General features: G+C 35.3%; 1 protein-coding gene across 4 annotated transcripts in view; it reads left to right on the top strand.

Annotated features, from left to right (window-relative positions):
* The window catches only part of LOC136855935 (irregular chiasm C-roughest protein-like), a 139,130-nt gene that overhangs the window by 67,854 nt on the left and 52,634 nt on the right, over positions 1 to 18,642 (top strand). For all 4 annotated transcript variants that reach the window (XM_067133435.1, XM_067133437.1, XM_067133436.1 and 1 more), the window contains 2 exons: positions 14,724 to 15,016; positions 16,913 to 17,025. In XM_067133435.1, coding sequence (XP_066989536.1) covers positions 14,727 to 15,016; positions 16,913 to 17,025 — 403 coding nt within the window. In that variant the 5' untranslated portion in view covers positions 14,724 to 14,726. The remainder of the gene's footprint in view (positions 1 to 14,723; positions 15,017 to 16,912; positions 17,026 to 18,642) is intronic.

Here is an 18,642-nt window from a genome sequence, read left to right as displayed (position 1 = left end):
TGTATATACAGTATACACATGAATAAAAAAAAACCCAAACCCCTCAATGTCAGCAACGGGGCCATATCCCAATCGGCTGTTTATACCTAAAGAATTCCGTCCGCCGTAGGACCTGGTTTGACCTGGCGTTATCGATCAGGTCAACAACATTTCAACGACGAGGACCCCTGGTCTTTTAGGGACCAGGTCCCTCCCTAGTCCCTACCTGGTCTCTCATTGGTGGATCGGCGGCTCAGTATGGTGGGTGTGGCTGTTTGTGATTGGCTGATTAATATACACATATACATATATATATATATATATATATATATATATATATATATATATATATATATATATATATATATAAAGAGATAAGAGAGAGAGAGAGAGAGAGAGAGAGAGAGAGAGAGAGAGAGAGAGAGAGGAAATGATAAGTTGACAGTAAAAGTAATGAGAGAGAGAGAGAGAGAGAGAGAGAGAGAGAGAGAGAGAGAGAGAGAAATGAGAGACAGAAAAGTAATGAGAGAGAAAGCTGAAATTTGGTGCCTTAGGGTTAGATGATTGCTGTGGGTCGCAGTCAGGGAGAGTATGGTAGGGCTTGCAACCTCGTCTCTTAAAAATTTGCTGACTTAGTAGAATAGATATGAATGAATATATATATATATATATATATATATATATATATATATATATATACATCCAATTTTATAAAAGTAATTAAATAAAATCTTTTAATAACAATAAGAAAAAATGGCAGCTTAATCTTGACACAAATTCAGGAACAAAAACATTACAAATGACGCTTTTCATATCTTGAAGAAGAAGAAGAAGTTGTTGTCATAGCTTCTTCTTCATCTTCTTCTTCTTCTTCTTCTTCTTCTTCTTCTCCCTTTGGAAGACAAGGAGAAGAAGAAGAAGAAGAAGAAGAAGAAGAAGAAGAAGAAGAAGAAGAAGAAGAAGAAGAAGGCTTGTCATCAAGCATCGTTTTCCCCAAGAGTTAATTAAATGGTAGAAGCTCACAGCAAGACGACGCGGTAATTGCTGTGTCAATATTTGGGCCCAACTTTGTATCTTCTCTCTCTCTCTCTCTCTCTCTCTCTCTCTCTCTCTCTCTCTCTCTCTCTCTCTCTCTCAGTACTTTTACTGACAACTTGTTATTTCCTTTCTCTCTCTCTATCTCTCTATATTACTTTTATAAAAGTAATTCATTCCTTTTCTCTCTCTCTCTCTCTCTCTCTCTCTCTCTCTCTCTCTCTCTCTCTCTCTCTCTCTCTCTCTCTCTCTTGAAGAACTTTTACTGTCAACTTATTATTCCCCCTCTCTCTCTCTCTCTCTCTCTCTCTCTCTCTCTCTCTCTCTCTCTCTCTCTCTCTCTCTCTCAAGACTTTTACTGTCAACTGATTCATTCCTTTCTCTCTCTCTCTCTCTCTCTCTCTCTCTCTCTCTCTCTCTCTCTCTCTCTCTCTCTCTCAGTACTTTTACTGTCAACTTATTATTCCCTTCTCTCTCTCTCTCTCTCTCTCTCTCTCTCTCTCTCTCTCTCTCTCTCTCTCTCTCTCTCTCTCTCTCTCTCTATCAGCATTACTTTTACTGTCAACTGATTATTTCCTCTCTCTCTCTCTCTCTCTCTCTCTCTCTCTCTCTCTCTCTCTCTCTCTCTCTCTCTCTCTCTCTCTCTCTCATTCTTTTACTGTCAACTCTATTATTTCTTCTCTCTCTCTCTCCCTCTCTCTCTGGTTAAACAAATTGGAATTTTTCATCTCTCTTTGTTGGGGGGGGGGGTGCTTGGCCCCTATACCTGATTCCAGGCTGTAATAGTTTATTTTTAAAGAATGGTCTGTGTTTAAATCTACAGATATTCATCTGTAGCTACCATTTTCCATTTATTCTTTTATATACCTGGATATTCAATCTCTCTCTCTCTCTTTCTCCAGCAGAGACCACGCGGGGAATTCCCATCTGATAGGAATGGGAATGTCTTTCTACTTGAATTCCCGATATCAGGAATCACTTTGTAATGTCGATTTTCTTTCTCAATGCAGGCCAGTGGGACAGGCTATTCAGGTTGCAAGGAAGGGAGAGAGAGAGAGAGAGAGAGAGAGAGAGAGAGAGAGAGAGAGAGAGAGAGAGAGAGAGAGAGAGAGTTCCGAATTAGTTCCTCCCATTCTTGAATGAAAAAAGGGGTACATATTTTTTACTACAGGTCACATTGATATATATATATATATATATATATATATATATATATATATATATATATATATATATATATATATAGTATGACTACAATAGGTCTCTCTCTCTCTCTCTCTCTCTCTCTCTCTCTCTCTCTCTCTCTCTCTCTCTCTCTCTCTCTCTATATATATATATATATATATATATATATATATATATATATATATATATATCAATTTCTCTCTATACATAAATGCCGAATACATATGCACGCACATAATATGACCCACACACAAACATACATTGTGTATGTATGTGCATGTGTTTGTGCTTCTGCACAGACAGATAAACAAACAGATAGACACAGAACAACACTGACATCACAATTCCACCAAATACCTGTCGCTTTAGAGCTAAATGAAACTGCGGTTCGGAAATTTAATTAATTAGGGCTTTTAAAAAGCCGTTTGGACTCATATTATTAGTTTAGTTGAGGCCTGAGGGATATATATAATTATATTTATATATATATATATTTATATTATATATATGTAAATATATATATATATATATATATATATATATATATATATATATATATATATATATATATATATTTTTTTCCTAAATATAAATGAAGGAGCATCTTAATTTGTACATATATTCAAGTCAAAGTGAGAGAGAGAGAGAGAGAGAGAGAGAGAGAGAGAGAGAGAGAGAGACTCCACCCCAAAAATCCGTCCTGACGACCCATCTCTTGAAAATCATCTCGGAAAAATTATATTCGTCCTTGAAAAAAAAAAAACTAAAAAATAAAAGCCAAACAAAAATCCAGTTTTATTTGTTTGTGAACGAAATAATAATTTTGTTAACCGTCCAGCGAAGCTCATCCGAGGAAAAAGGTACCTTTTAATGGGGCATAAAACAGTTTTATGACTGGGGGATTTTTTTGTTTTTTTTTTTTTGGATCATAATGACTTATTGGACTGGGCAGCTTCAAACACTGATTTATAGACGTGGGGAGAAGTCACAATTGGCTGGGTTGTTTTCGTGAGAGGTCAGGTCGTGAACTGTGACTGTTGTGGGTCTGATTGTGATTTAGTTGTTGGTTGTGGTCGACCTTGTTGGGTTGTAGTGGGCTCATTTTGGAATTGTAGTTCCCTATAAAACTTTTTGTTTGCATATAGTTTGCTATTTTAAACTTTTCTCTCTCTCTCTCTCTCTCTCTCTCTCTCTCTCTCTCTCTCTCTCTCTCTCTCTCTCTCTCTCTCTCTCTATATATATATATATATATATATATATATATATATATATATATATATATATATATATATATATATATATATATATATAGTTTGATATTTTGAACTTCTGTAGTTCCCTATAAGTGTATGTTTATACATATAATGTGATATACCAAAAAGTTAAATGACGAACTTTCACAAAGTCTAATTATATTATTTTCCATGTTATTTATAGAATGCGCACATCATTCAAGCAATGCGCACATTATTTAAAGAATCCGCATTTTATTCAAGGAATACACACATGGTTCAAGGAATGCGCACATTATTTAAAGAATGCGCACATTATTCAAGGAATGCGCACATTATTTATAGAATGCGCACATTATTCAAGGAATGCGCAAATTAATTAAAGATTGCGCACCACATGGAAAGACCGAATTCGTCTCTCGGCTTCTAACTATTGAAGGTGGAAAACTAATATCACTTTCATTAAGGTGAAACTCCTGGTATTTTTAATTACTCTCTCAGCCAATATTGGAACAAACAATAGCTTGCTCTTTTTGAACATTTTTTTTTTTGTTTTGTTCTTCATTATTATTTTTTTAAATTTTAAAAGCACTTAAATAATTAGTGAAGTTTTAGTTTTCTGTAAAAGAAAACTTGTGCCGGCTTTGTCTGTCCGTCCACGCTTTTTCTGTCCGCCCTCAGATCTTAAAAACTACTGAGGCTAGAGGGCTGCAAATTGGTATGTTGATCATCCACCTTCCAATCATCAAACATACCAAATTGCGGCCCTCTAGCCTCAGCAGTGTTTATTTTATTCAAGGTTAGAGTTAGCCGTAATCCTGCTTCTGGCAACGATATAGGATAGGCCACTACCAGGGCGTGGTAAAAGATTCATGGGCCGCGGTTCATACAGCACTATACCGAGACCACCGAAAAATAGATCTACTTTGGATTATACCCTGTAGCGGCTGTACAGAAAACCCTATTCCTTTGTAATCCCCATCTGTTATTTATATGAGCTTTCTTTGTAAACTTACATTTATATTTCTTTAGTCTGCTAAGTAAAGGACGACAGTCGAAAGGCCTTGCAGCACTCCAGTGTTTCTCTTCCCTTCGTGGATTTTGTCTTTATGTATATATTCATCACGTTCCATATTTTCGTGGTTCAGCTATACGTATATATATATACATATTGTGTAATGTTTTACTGACCAATCATTTGGTAAAGTTCTGCATTTTGAATGAACAATTGAGAATGCATTACTTAAAGAAATGATGGAAAGTATATTTTCTTCGATTTAAAACCCAAAGTACTGTGTGAGAATAATTTAATAATTCAAAATGTCTCCTGGACAGAAATATTTCAAAATGGTTCCCTTCTCCAGAGAATTCAAAATGGCTTCTCTGTTGTAATATTTTATAAAACCTTTTCCATAAGACATGAGACGAGATTTATTGTGTAGCGAAACAAAATGTCATCTTCGTAGAAAATTAATTTATGAAAATAGCAGGTTTAAGGTTTAAGAACCGTTGTGATAATGGAGGGATTCAAAATGGCGTCTTGATCGTTTAGATAAGGAGCTTTGTAAATGGGTAATTGTAAATGGCTTCCTCATCGAATAACTCAAGTTGCTGCTTATAGTAATGCTTATTTAAAATTTGCAAAGGTATGATTCAAAATGGCGCCTTTGTTGACGTGAATCGAACAGATGTCTTTGAGTAATAAAATTCAAAATGGCGCCTTTATGGACATGAATCAAAGGGAAATCTTTGAGATCTGAAATCTACATCGGGTTGGAAAATAAAATTCAAAATGACACCTTTAAATTTACTCAAAATTGCAACTTTAAATTTACTCAAAATGACACCTTTAAATTGACTCAAAATGACACCTTTAAATTTACTCAAAATGGTTGCTGTAAATTTACTCAAAATGGCGCCTGTAAATTTACTAAGCAGTAATTCAAAACGACTTATTCAATGTAATTCAAAAACCTTTATTGTGAGGACAAATGGCGCCATTACAGAAATAACTGAGGAGATTTCAAAGAGTACAGTGACAGGGAATTCAAAATGGCGCCTCCAGTACCCAGGAATTTCAGCTGCATAATTTATTCGTGGAACGTGAAGTTGTGACTGATTCAAAATGTCATCATTATGGAAAATAATACGAAAATTCCGCCTGGTAAGATTTATGACACGTCTGATACCTGTCAAACTAAAGATATATATGTATGTGTATGTATATATATATATATATATATATATATATATATATATATATATATATATATATATATATATATATATATATATATATTATTGCTATATATATATATATATTATTTTGACACGGTAAGAAATTGCTGTTAAGGTTTATTGCTAAGGAATTTCTTTTAGGGGGCTGGCCATCACGAAAAGACAATAAAATATGAAATAAAAGGTATATTCCTCTGTTTATTCTATCTATCTATCTATCTATCTATCTATCTATCTATCTATCGAGCAATGTATATCCATCTTATTCCAATCTTTATGATTCCTAAGGAATGGGAACTTTGAGCCATTTCTCTATCTGAAAATGCCTTTGTCATGAAGATAAATATTAAATTCTTCTGGTGCAAGGATTTCTCTCTCTCTCTCTCTCTCTCTCTCTCTCTCTCTCTCTCTCTCTCTCTCTCTTCTCTCTCTCTCTCTTTGTGGACACAGAGAGCCAATCGTATTATGTAAAGGAACAGTCATGGGAATCGATTTTAGGCGGATTTGGAGTCAGTAAATCTCTCTCTCTCTCTCTCTCTCTCTCTCTCTCTCTCTCTCTTTTTGTCTCTGTTAAATTGTCAGTTATCAAAGAGAGAGAGAGAGAAAGAGAGAGACTGAATGAGGGAGACAGAATGAGAGAAAGAGAGAGAGAGATTTTCAAAGATTTATAGTCACATTAAAATTTTTGTTCTTCCCTTATCAATCAGGGATTTATTCTGAGAGAGAGAGAGAGAGAGAGAGAGAGAGAGAGGGAGAGAGAGAGAATCTCATCCTTCCTCTTTCATATGCCATCAATTTATTGTTATGATTATTTCGTGCCGACATGTCCTAATAAAAAGAGTAAGAAGAAGAATCATCACCTGACCCACAATCATTGTTTACATCGAGGTCGTACGACAGACATCGTCTGCACTCCCTCAATAAGCATAACTCATGTGTATGACAGATATCAGGGCGCGATAAATCTCTTAAGAGGCGCCATCTTGAATGCTTCCTTATCAATACAAAATCGAGCTGATATACCATTTGCCGGATAAAATTACCCCCAAAAATGTCATTTCTGATGACAAAGCGATGGTTTTGATTATCAGAAGCAGTGTGGGTTATTATATAGACACGATTTAGGGGGGAAGGATTGGCGATTCATATCTGACAACGTTGGCAAAGATTTTGGTAAATGTTTTTATTATTTTTTTTTTTGGTCATTTACATAAAGGGGACGCATATACATCACCACTTTTCACTTATGTAAGGTGCGTGTTATGGAGTCGTGGAAATATTTCTCACTTTTTGTGTCTTGCTATTTAATTATCTGTAATTTTTTTGTAACTTACATAAGTAGAATGATATCGAATTTTATTTTCTGGAATATAACGTATAAAAGTGTCAGGGTGTCAGACTTTCATTTATATTAATTGAATTTAACACTTTTTACCGGTTATATAAGTATCATTTTATTGACTTGTAGGAATAAAACTACTTAAGAGCCTTTCTATTACTTTTTAACTTTACTTTCTTTGGAGAGTGAAGAGTCTGAAATAACCTTTTTTGATTTAGTTAAATACTTTATTTTAAAGCTTAATTGTTTGTCTAAAATTCTAGCCCAGACTGTTGGCATACCTAACCTAACCTTATCTTACATCACATCATGCCAGATATAACACAGCAAGAAACCTACTACCATATGCCTAACCTAACCTAACCTAGGCAGGCATATATTGATATCATGATATCTGAGGAAAGCGTGTAGATGCCAAACCTAGCCTAACCTGAAGCCTAGCCCATGTCGATATCAAACCTTGCCTAACCTAGAGACAAACGATTTTACTTGTCAAACTTAGACTAACCAAGAGATAAACAAATGTAGATTCATACTTGACCTAGCCTAGGACCAGTCCATGTAGATGAAAAACCTAACCTAACCTAGAGACAAGCACTTGTAGATTCTTGCCTAACCTAACCTAGATTCTAACGCTTGTACATGTCAAACTTAGACTAACCAAGAGATAAACAAATGTAGATTCGTACTTGACCTAGCCTGGAGCCTAGCACATGTAGATGTCAAACCTAAATTACCTTAACCTAGAAACAAACATCTGTAGACACATACCTAACCTAACGTAGACCCTAGTAGTTTGATGTCATACATAGCCTAACAAATGAACAGCACGTGTTAATGGCTTGCCTAACCTAACCTAGAGCCCGGCGCATGTAGATGTCAAACCTAAATTACCTTAACCTAGAAACAAACATCTGTAGACACATACCTAACCTAACGTAGACCCTAGTAGTTTGATGTCATACATAGCCTAACGAATGTACAGCGCGTGTTGATGGCTTGCCTAACCTAACCTAGAGCCCGGCACATGTAGATGTCAAACGCAGCCTAACCAGACCTGAACCACGTGGAGACATCAAGAAACCTTATTAAACTTTTGGACGCAGAAGTTTAGATCAAACACGCGGATGTTTACCTCGAATACAGCGTCTCAAAAGGAGATTGCGGGAGAATATTACTTTTGAAGTTATTAAAGGAGATGCTGTTGAGGAGATTTTAGCCTTGGGATAAGTGCCTTGTTTTGGATGTGTTTGCACAAGAGTCTTGGCTGAAGAGGCTTACCTTGGTAACTGGTAAAAACGTAAGCCGGAGGTGTATGATTTGATCGCACGCGTAAGTGTATACACACACACGCACATATATATATTAAAAAAAGTGGCATTATTTGCAGAGACTACCCTTTTATTAAGTATAGACTGATTCAAAGTCTAACCAAAAAGATGGTGTCTTCAGATAATGCCATTCCCTTCAACAGAAATTACATAAGAGTGAAAATAAGCCCAAAATAGCCCAGATAACAAATATATAAAAGCCAGAACTTTAATTTCTTTATTAATATTTACCAGACATCCAAGTTATCTCCTCTTGAAATCTCATCTGATCTTACGAGTTGAAAGATGGGGGAAATGGCTGGCGGCATTGTAAGGATTCGGCAAACAATGCCGAATTAATAATATGGAAATTCCTCAGTTCCTCAGTTCCAACTTCGAACGTGCCTAACCTTTTAGAATGTAGGGTTGTAGTGAAAGTTATGACAGGTTATGATTTAATAACAACACATTCTGGGATGGTATTTGGTTTAACTGTGAGGAAATCAAATGTAGAAATTAAAGAAATTGGTATTTTATAAAAAAATATAACAAGTTTTAATATAAAAACGCCACATTCTGGGAGAGAGAGAGAGAGAGAGAGAGAGAGAGAGAGAGAGAGGTTCGAGTTTTAAGAAATGTTATAACAAATTACAATACAAAAACAATATATTCTGGGAGAGAGAGAGAGAGAGAGAGAGAGAGAGAGAGAGAGAGAGAGAGAGAGAGAGAGAGAGAGACTGGAATTTGAAGAAAGTATATAAGTTTTAATATAAAAAACGACACATTCTAGGAAATTATTCCGTAGTAGCAAACACAAAGTATATATATTTTCTAAATCAAACATAGAGAATCTATACTGAAAATGACATAGAATATTATAAAGACTCTTTCTAAACTATATTTTGTTTTTTATGATGTAATATCTCAGGATTACATAACAGTCGAGAAAGAAATTATGTCTCTAAAATAGCTCTCATTTTACTTTTCATGATATTTGACTTTTTTTATTAGATTTTTGATTTTTTAGACGTTGTTATACAACCATGCCACCATTTCTCTTTCCATAGAAGGCTTATTTGTAATTCCTGATTCACATTACTTTAAATAATTACTTGAGTTTCCCCTTGAGATCTCTTTTTTTTTTCTCCTTTCCGTTTTCTTTCCGTTTTCTGTTAAATTCAAAAAAGATCAGAATTTTTCTATTTTATATCTATATGGAAAAATAAAAAAAGCTATATAAATATATCTTCTTAGATATATGTATTTTCACCTTACTATTTATATCTACCATTATATATATATATATATATATATATATATATATATATATATATATATATGTGTGTGTGTGTGTGTGTGTGTGTGTGTGTGTGTGTGTGTGTCTAGGTCTGTCACAACAGCCTAAATAAAAAATACACAACTGAAAAAACAACTCCATTTCAGCTCCCTTGCTCTTAACAACAACAAGCCTTAGGTTGTACGTCACTTGTGCGAGAAGACATTATTCTCTCTCTCTCTCTCTCTCTCTCTCTCTCTCTCTCTCTCTCTCTCTCTCTCTCTCTCTCTCCCCGTCGCCATTTTCAATCTCATATCCGCTCGTGAACTACTTTCTACCTTGCCATCAAATTGCATTTCCCCCCTCTCATCTTTTGGACGTAATTCAGTTTCGGGACTTCTCCTGCAGCAGAAGGCGACGGGAAATATGCTTAATGTATACCTGTATAGCACAAGTATACATACGCACATGTATGTGTATGTAGGTGTACGCAAAGCTGCTGCGGGCGTGTTCGCTTGCATGCGTTGTATGCATGCTGTATACGTTTGTGTTTTTCATGATGTATACTCTTGCGGTTATTATGTATACGTGTCTGTTTACGTGTATGCATATATACGTATACATACTTGCACACATGCACATATATATATATAAATATATATATATATATATATATATATATATATATATATATATATATATATATATATATATATATATATATATTATATTTTATTTGTGTTTTTGTCCTTGTTCAAAAACCTAATAATAATAATAATAATAATAATAATAATAATAATAATAATAATAATAATAATAATAATAATAATAATAATATATGAAAACTATAAAGCCTCAAAAAATTCCTTCGGAACAATAAATAACGAATAAAGATAACGACTCAATACAAAAAAAAATAAAACAAAGACAAAGAACGAGAATAAAAGACAATAAAAAAAACCACCAATCAAAAAAAAAAAAAACCCAGAAAGGAAAATTACATCTAATTTCCCGAAGGGAACTCGCCCATAACTCTCGCCGTGTTGTGAGGGCTCGTTCACTCCGACCATTTCAATGCTTTAATGCAAGACGTTTATTCCCGACTCATAATCTTTGGCAAAACATTACCTGCTAGTGCTGCTGTGTGGAGAGAGAGAGAGAGAGAGGTGGTGTCTAGGACAGTGGGAGGGGTGTAGGGGAATGCTTGTTTTGTGTGGATGGGCTGCATTGCGGAAGGGGGAGTTTTAGATAAATTGAAAAGTGATGGAATGGGATCTGAACAGAGTTCGAACGGTCGCTGGGAAGGGTGAGCTTATGTAGAACTGAGCAGCCTGGGACGGTCGCGGCTATTTTTTGATTGATTTGGGGGACTGCGTCACTTAGGTAATTGATGCGAAGGGGTGCTGGTAAGGTGGACGAAGGAGTGGACGGTGGAAAAGGCACGGAATGGAAGGAGGAAGAGATAAAGAATGACGGAAAAGGGATGATTCTGCAGTGGAAGAAGATGGATGGATGATGAATTCGTAGATTGAAAAATACGACGATTAATAATTTTAGAATAAAAATAAAAATATAAATTATTGTAAGAATAATAACTCTTAAAAATGAATAAATACCAAGAACAGGACATAGAAGGTAACTGATGATTTCGTAGATGGAAAAATTAAAATTAATAATCATGTAGTAATAGAATGAATTATATTTTTAGAATAAAAACAAAAATATGAATTGTTGGAAGGATAATGATTCTTAACGAGTGAAAAATCGAGTTTTCTGTACAGCCGCTACTGCGTCTAATCAAGGCCATCGAAAACAGATCTATATTTCGGTGGTCTCTGTATAATGCTGTACGAGCCGCGGCCCACGAAACTTTAACCACGGCCCGGTGGTGGCCTGGCCGAAGTGATTATCTAATAGCATCCAAGATCAAAATATTCCTCGTATCTTCCTCTCGTCCCAAAAATAATCGATTGGCTTTCTTCATGAATAACTTATTCAGTTATTGATTTATTCATCTATGTTAGTATGCATTTCTCTACACTTTATGTATTGAAAAATATAGCTATCATTTTTCTATAATGAATAATGACAGCAAATTTTTTTCACTAGAAACAGGCCTTCATTCATTCATGTATACATTTAGTGTTATAGATTATCTGTCGCGATGAATAATATTATTCATCCCTAACCACTAAACACACTGAATAATTATGATTCTGGCCAACGAAATCCTTTAATTAATAAGTATATTTTTTATAATTAATAATGACAGATCTTCATTCATTCATGTATACCTGTCTCGATGAATAACATTACTCATCCCTAACCTCTAAATACACTGAATAACTATGATTCTGGCCAACGCAATCCTTTAATTAAAAAGTAGCACAATAAAAAAATAATTATACATCACGAACCAAACAGTGAATGGAGCCTTCATTCACCAGTAATCAACTCATGTTAATTCTTATTTAGAAGTTCTCGACGATGAATGAAACTTGTATCAGTACATTACAATGAATAACGGCATTAGATTACGCTTTTCATCATTCAGAATGTGAAAAAAAAAAGAATGAAATCTGTGTTCGTTATTGACAAGTGAGATTATTGATGTAAATAAATTTATTGTTTGTTGTTGGGTGGATGTTTGTTTATTGTGGATTGTTTGTGTTTTCTATTTCATTCACACACACACACACACACACACACACACACACACACATATATATATATATATATATATATATATATATATATATATATATATATATATATATATATATATGCAAAGAATTTATCCATTACGTCAGTACGTATCACCTACTAAATCATTCTAGATACAGGCTATGTAGTCTATAAATAGATTATTGTTGGTTACAGTGACAAATGCAGCATTGAAATACAGTCATTTTCGGTATCCGATCAACAGAAATCCCTAATTTTAATTTCGCGTTTTTAAAATAATTTTTAAAATCTGTTATTGCTTTATTCTTCATTCCGTGACTCCAAATATAAAATTTTTATCATTTTGTTTTTATAAATGCTATCGAAATAAATGCAAAAATGCGCCCAAGTTTTTTCGGCGCAATCGAGTTTTCTGTACAGCCGCTACAGGGTATAATCAAGGCCGCCGAAAATAGATCTATCTTTTGGTGGTGGTGGCCTATCCTATACCGTTGCCAGAGGCACGATCATGGCTAACTTTAAGCTTAAATAAAATAAAAACTACTGAGGCTAGAGGGCTGGAATTTGGTATGTTTGATGATTGGAAGGTGGATGATCAACATATCAATTTGCAGCCCTCTAGCCTCAGTAGCTTTTAAGATCTGGGGGCGGAGAGAAAAAGTGCGGACGGACAGACAAAGCCGGCACAATAGTTTTCTTTTACAGAAAACTGAAATTTGCGCATTATATATTTCTCCTTTAATCTTGAACATTAACCAAAACACATTTTATTCATGATAATTTTTCCTTTTGCAAATGACGGAAAAATAATGGATTTTCACGCATAAAAAATTACAAGAGAAAAACAATTATTTTTTTTGTAATTTTGTTAATTTCATCTTCAAATGAACTCTCTTGAATTCCTGGGTTTCTTCTTCTTCTTCTTCTTCTTCTTCTTCTTCTTCTTCTTCTTCTTCTTCTTCTTCTTCTTCTTCTTCTTCTTCTTCTCATTTTATTATTTCCTGTTATTTTCTACTATTTATTTCTTCTCTGAGAAACGAACGCCAATCTTCCAGTTCCCCGAATCACGGGGTGAGCCGGTACAACGCCCTAACCAAAACATCCGCCGGTATTCACACGTCCTGCCGTGTTTGTGTGTGTGTATGTGTATGTGTATACCTTTAGCAGAAGAAGAGTCAATTGTCTAAAGTGTATGTGTGTGTATGTGTATACCTTTAGCAGAAGAAGAGTCAATTGTCTAAAGCTTCTTCTCTCGTCTCTAAACGCACCTGAGTGTACGAGTCTATGTAACGCCGTCTGCCTCACCATTACCTTAATTGCTCTCTCTCTCTCTCTCTCTCTCTCTCTCTCTCTCTCTCTCTCTCTCTCTCTCTCATTATCCGGTCCTCGTGGCTACAGATGATGACTCTTGACGTGTAAAGCTTGGGATATATTCTCGTGATGGGTAAAGTAGCTTCCAAGAATTTGCTTGACTTGACAGTTAGCGATGTTTAGGCAAAGGAAAACGCTTGCAAGATTGTGAATGCACTGTCAAGATTGCAGTATGGTTTATTTTTAAAGATTAGCAATACAGTTCCATGGGAATTAGCTGGCAAGTTCTCCCTTGAAAACGAAGCTTGTAATGTTTTATAATGATGTTTAAACTCGTGTCGAGATTCTTGATAGTACGAGATTGTGTCTTGATGATTTGATGGCAAGATTCAATCTTGATGATTAATTAGTAATACTTTTCCTCCCGGATTAGCTGGCAAGATTTAGACTCGAGGATTAAACGGGAAGATTTAGACGCGAGAATTAGCTAGCAAGATTTAGATTCGAGAATTAGCTAGCAAGATTTAGACGCGAGAATTGGCTAGCAAGATTTAGACTCGAGAATTAGCTGGCAAGATTTAGAGTCGAGAATTAGCTGGCAAGATTTAGAGTCGAGAATTAGCTGGCAAGTTATGGACTCATTGATTAGCTGGCAAGATTCTGCCTTGATAACTAAACTTTTAAAATGTTATAATGATGATCAAAACTCCAATATGTTTTATCGTAATAATTAGCATGTGAATTATCATAATAATAGTAGTATTAGTAATTAGTGATTGTTTAATTGATCATTTGAATTTTAAAAGCTATTAATTAATTTAAGCTATCAATGAGTGAATGAGTGAATGAGCTGGTTATGATGTAGATAAAAAATACAACAATAATTACTTTAATATTGTCTGGCTACGAGCCTCCCTGGAACCCGGAAGAATAACCACTTTCCATCATCAGTTTCCAGGATAATATAATTGATTAACTTCCTCATTTATTATTTAATCTATTGATAAATAAATAAATTAATTAATTGCTGGTTTTAATGTAATAAAAATACAATAGTAACCACTTTGAAATTGTCTGGCCACGAGCCTCTCTGGAACCCAGAAAAGTAACCACCTTCCATCATCTGTTTCCAGGCCATGTTCCCATGGTGGATCTCCTGGGTATGGGCTTGGATATTCTGTCACTCCCTGCCCCTGGGGACCTCTAAGAGCACGCCCGTGTGGACCATAGGCATGACCCAGGAGGAGATCGTCAACGGACCGCGGTTCGGCGGTCCAGCAGAACTGGACATCCAGGACGAGTACGTAGGGCCTGGAATGGGCGGTTCGGTCGTCGAGCTGACTGATATAGAAGGCGGGCAGGTCTTCGCCACTCAGCCCACGCCCCAGACTGCTGTTGTTGGGTCCACTGTTGTTTTGCCTTGCAGGTGAGTTCTTTTGGGGGGGTGGGTCAGTGTTGTTTTGCTGTGCTGGTGAAAATGGAGGGAGGGTAACTGTTGTTTTGCTTTGCAGGTGAGTTCTCTTACAGTGTTGTTTTTTTGCTGGTTCATTGTTGTTTTTGCCTTACAGTTGAGTTTTTTGGGGTTCATTGTTGTTTTGCTTTGCAGTTGAGTTTGTTTTGGGGAATGGGCAGTGTTGTTTTGCCTTGCAGGTGAAGTTCTTTTGGGGGGGGAACTGCTGTTTTGCCTCAGAGGTGAAATTTTTTTGGGTGGGTCACTGTTGTTTTACCCTTAAGGTGAGTTATTTGGAGGGTGGGTCAGTGTTGTTTTGCTTTGTAAGTGAGTTTTTAGAGGTGGTCACTGTTGTTTTGTGTTTGCAGGTAAGGTATTTTTGAGGAGAGGGTCACTGTTGTTTTGCTTTGTAGGTGATTTTTTTGGAGGTGCTTTGGGGCAGTGTTGTTTTTCCTAGTAGGTGAGTTATATTGGGGGTGGGCTGTGTTATTAAAATACTTTAAAAATTACAGAGACTTTTTAATCATATATAAGATAATTTTAAAAACTACAGAGCATTTTTAATCAGACATAAAATAATTTTAAAAACTACAGAGCATTTTTAATCAGACATAAAATAATTTAAAAAACTACAGAGCTTTTTGATCCGATACAAAATACTTCTGGAATACTACAGACCCTTTGAACGACGAACCCAATTATTTTAACAGAAGAAATTTCAGCCCTGTGTACATTTAACTTTGAAATAAAAAAAACATTCTCTGTTTTTACCGCAGAATAAATTGTCTTTAAGCAAACGCCTAATTCTCTTGTCGTTTCTCAACACACACAAAAAAAAACACACACACACGCACACGCAACGGAACAAAATGAGGAAAAACTTCTCCTCGAAGTTTTTCTTGAGCTTTGCGAAGACAAAACGTTGCTGATACGTTTATAAGACAAACGTTTAAAGTTTTTTTTTTCATTTCTTTTTATTATTCCCATTCTTCTGATCTGTCTTTTATAGTCGAGGGACACAAACTTTCTCTTGCGCAACTTTTTGGGGGGACAACTTTGCAAATGACAGCTCTCTCTCTCTCTCTCTCTCTCTCTCTCTCTCTCTCTCTCTCTTGATGTCCGTCGCACGGACGGACTGCTGCCGGAAGGAAGTTTTGCTTCTTGTGTTTTGGAAACTGCACAGACCAAAGAGAGGTTTTTTTTTTTTTCGTTCGATGTCGTAAGCGGACCTAACGCAAATCGCATAAATTCGACGATTCAAAAATGTGGGCTGTCATTTCTCTTACGTGATGGGGGCGTTAGCGATATTCCTTTTTGCCTGTCTCTCTCTCTCTCTCTCTCTCTCTCTCTCTCTCTCTCTCTCTCTCTCTCTCTCTCTCTCTCTCTCTCTCTCTTATGTCTGTCTCTCGTTTGCAGTCGTGTCTGCGAGTTGGGAAAACTAAGTTGTATTGAAATTATTTGATGTCTCGTAGGGGCCTCTCATTATGCTTAATTTCGTAATGCATGGAATAAGTCCTTGTAGAATAATAATAATAATAATAATAATAATAATAATAATAATAATAATAATAATAATAATAATAATAATAATAACAGGAAATTATTCAGAAACATAGTCAGTAGGACATACACTGCTAAAAATCCTAGTCGTTCCAACATTTTTTTTAAAACTCAACTTCCAAACGATACAACGAAAGCTCTAAAAAAAAAACACTTCACAAAAATAAAAAAATAAAAGCAACAATGTCCTTTCTTAAATTGCAACATAAAAAATACATTAACAAATACTAATTTACAAAAAGAAAACAAAAGAACACCAACGTTTTTTGAAGTCTTTCCATTTGTTTACATTCATCTTCCTCTTCTTGACAGAGTGATCAATAAAGTGGGACACCTCCAGTGGACTAAAGATGGCTTCGGTCTGGGGACTGAGCGAGGCCTATTTGGATTCTCGCGCTACACCATGATAGGCTCAGATGACGAAGGTAAGCTGGGACAGAGATTACTGTGAGATTAACAAAGAAAGAAAGATAGATACAGAGAAACAAATGAAGACAAGGTAGGAGGTTGGCGTGCCGTTTTCTTTGAGGTTTTATTTTTAGATTTTGATTTTTGGTTTGTGGCAAGAATTCGACAAATAATCTTATAAAAACGCCTGAAAACTTTTAGCCTTTGCTACAATATACTGTTTTCATTCTCTTTACAGTAAGATTTTGTACAGAATTCAGTGAAACATTAATTATATAAATCATTTACAGACACTTGCCTTGAAAAACACAAGAATATTAGACACTGAAAAATGATAAACCAGTTATTATTGCAGATTATTCTTTATTCCCTGTCGATTGAAAGCCCATAATTGTGAATCTTATGTACGACTGAAATATTAAAAAAGAAAAAAAATCCGGAATCTATTAATTTGGAAATGCAATGATTGATCAGTAATTAATCAGTTATACTAGATGAAAGTATTTTTCCATTTCCTAATAATCCAAGATCATTTTTCACAAACTTATTGAAACTGTAAACTCAGTGTGCTAATGACGTGAGAAAATATGAGATTTCATTCTGCTCATATAATTTATAAAAGTTCTATGTACTTTTTATAGTAATTTGTTAGTAAGATCTTGAAATTAAACTGTTTGGATAATATAGTAAGGGTGGGAAATATAGCGATACACGTGGGTGAAAGGTTTATCAGTGATTATTGAGGTGGTCTGGTCATGTGGAGAGAATGGGAGATGATGGGATGTCAAAGGGATGGATAGATGCTCAGCTCGGGTGAAGGGATGTATCAGAGTATCATAAGATGGTCCAGACCCGTGGAGAGAATGGAGGATGATAAGATATTAAAAGGATACATAGATGGACTAAAAGAAGTATTGGGAAAGAAGGTCCTTAATATATAAAAATACTTATTATAAAGTGTCAGATACAGGTGACAGACGCAAGGTGTGTGGGTTGGGTAGAAGACCTGCTCATGAGCACTCTGTTTATGCGTAGGAAGATGCTAATTCTGTGTAAATTTGGTGTAAAGGAGTTCACTAATTATCCACCATGGTAAGTATGAATGTGGCAATGCCTACCCCTCAGAAAAATATATATGTTAATTATGTATTGAAATATATACATAAATCCATATATACCATCTTTCCCTTAGAAAAAAAATATTAAATATGGATTAAAATATATACATAAATCCATACACACACCTTCACAGTCCAGTACAATAGAGCACTCTAATCTCATTCTTCATCTCTGTTGTTACACCTGAGACTCTTATTTACCTATAGAATTCGGAGGTCATTAAGACCACGTTAATTGGATCAGGAAACAGACAGGCGATAATTATCTCGTCGAGCTGGTAATTAAATCCTTCAAAAACACCTGGACAGTGAGACGAAAAGAATGAGAGAGAGAGAGAGAGAGAGAGAGAGAGAGAGAGAGAGAGAGAGAGAGAGAGAGAGAGAGAGAGAGAGAGAGAGAGAGAGTTTTTCTTGATCTTGTCTTTCGATATTATTCTGTATCACAGTGACGTCACTGTGAGTGATCTAATGCTTTGGAAAGATGGTTTTATGGATAGATATTTTAATTATCTGTCT

The sequence above is a fragment of the Macrobrachium rosenbergii genome, chromosome 33 (assembly GCF_040412425.1).
Source record: "Macrobrachium rosenbergii isolate ZJJX-2024 chromosome 33, ASM4041242v1, whole genome shotgun sequence".
Classification (NCBI taxonomy): domain Eukaryota; kingdom Metazoa; phylum Arthropoda; class Malacostraca; order Decapoda; family Palaemonidae; genus Macrobrachium; species Macrobrachium rosenbergii.
The sequence above is the reverse complement of the archived record's forward strand: the minus strand, read 5'-3'. Positions and strand labels throughout refer to the sequence as shown.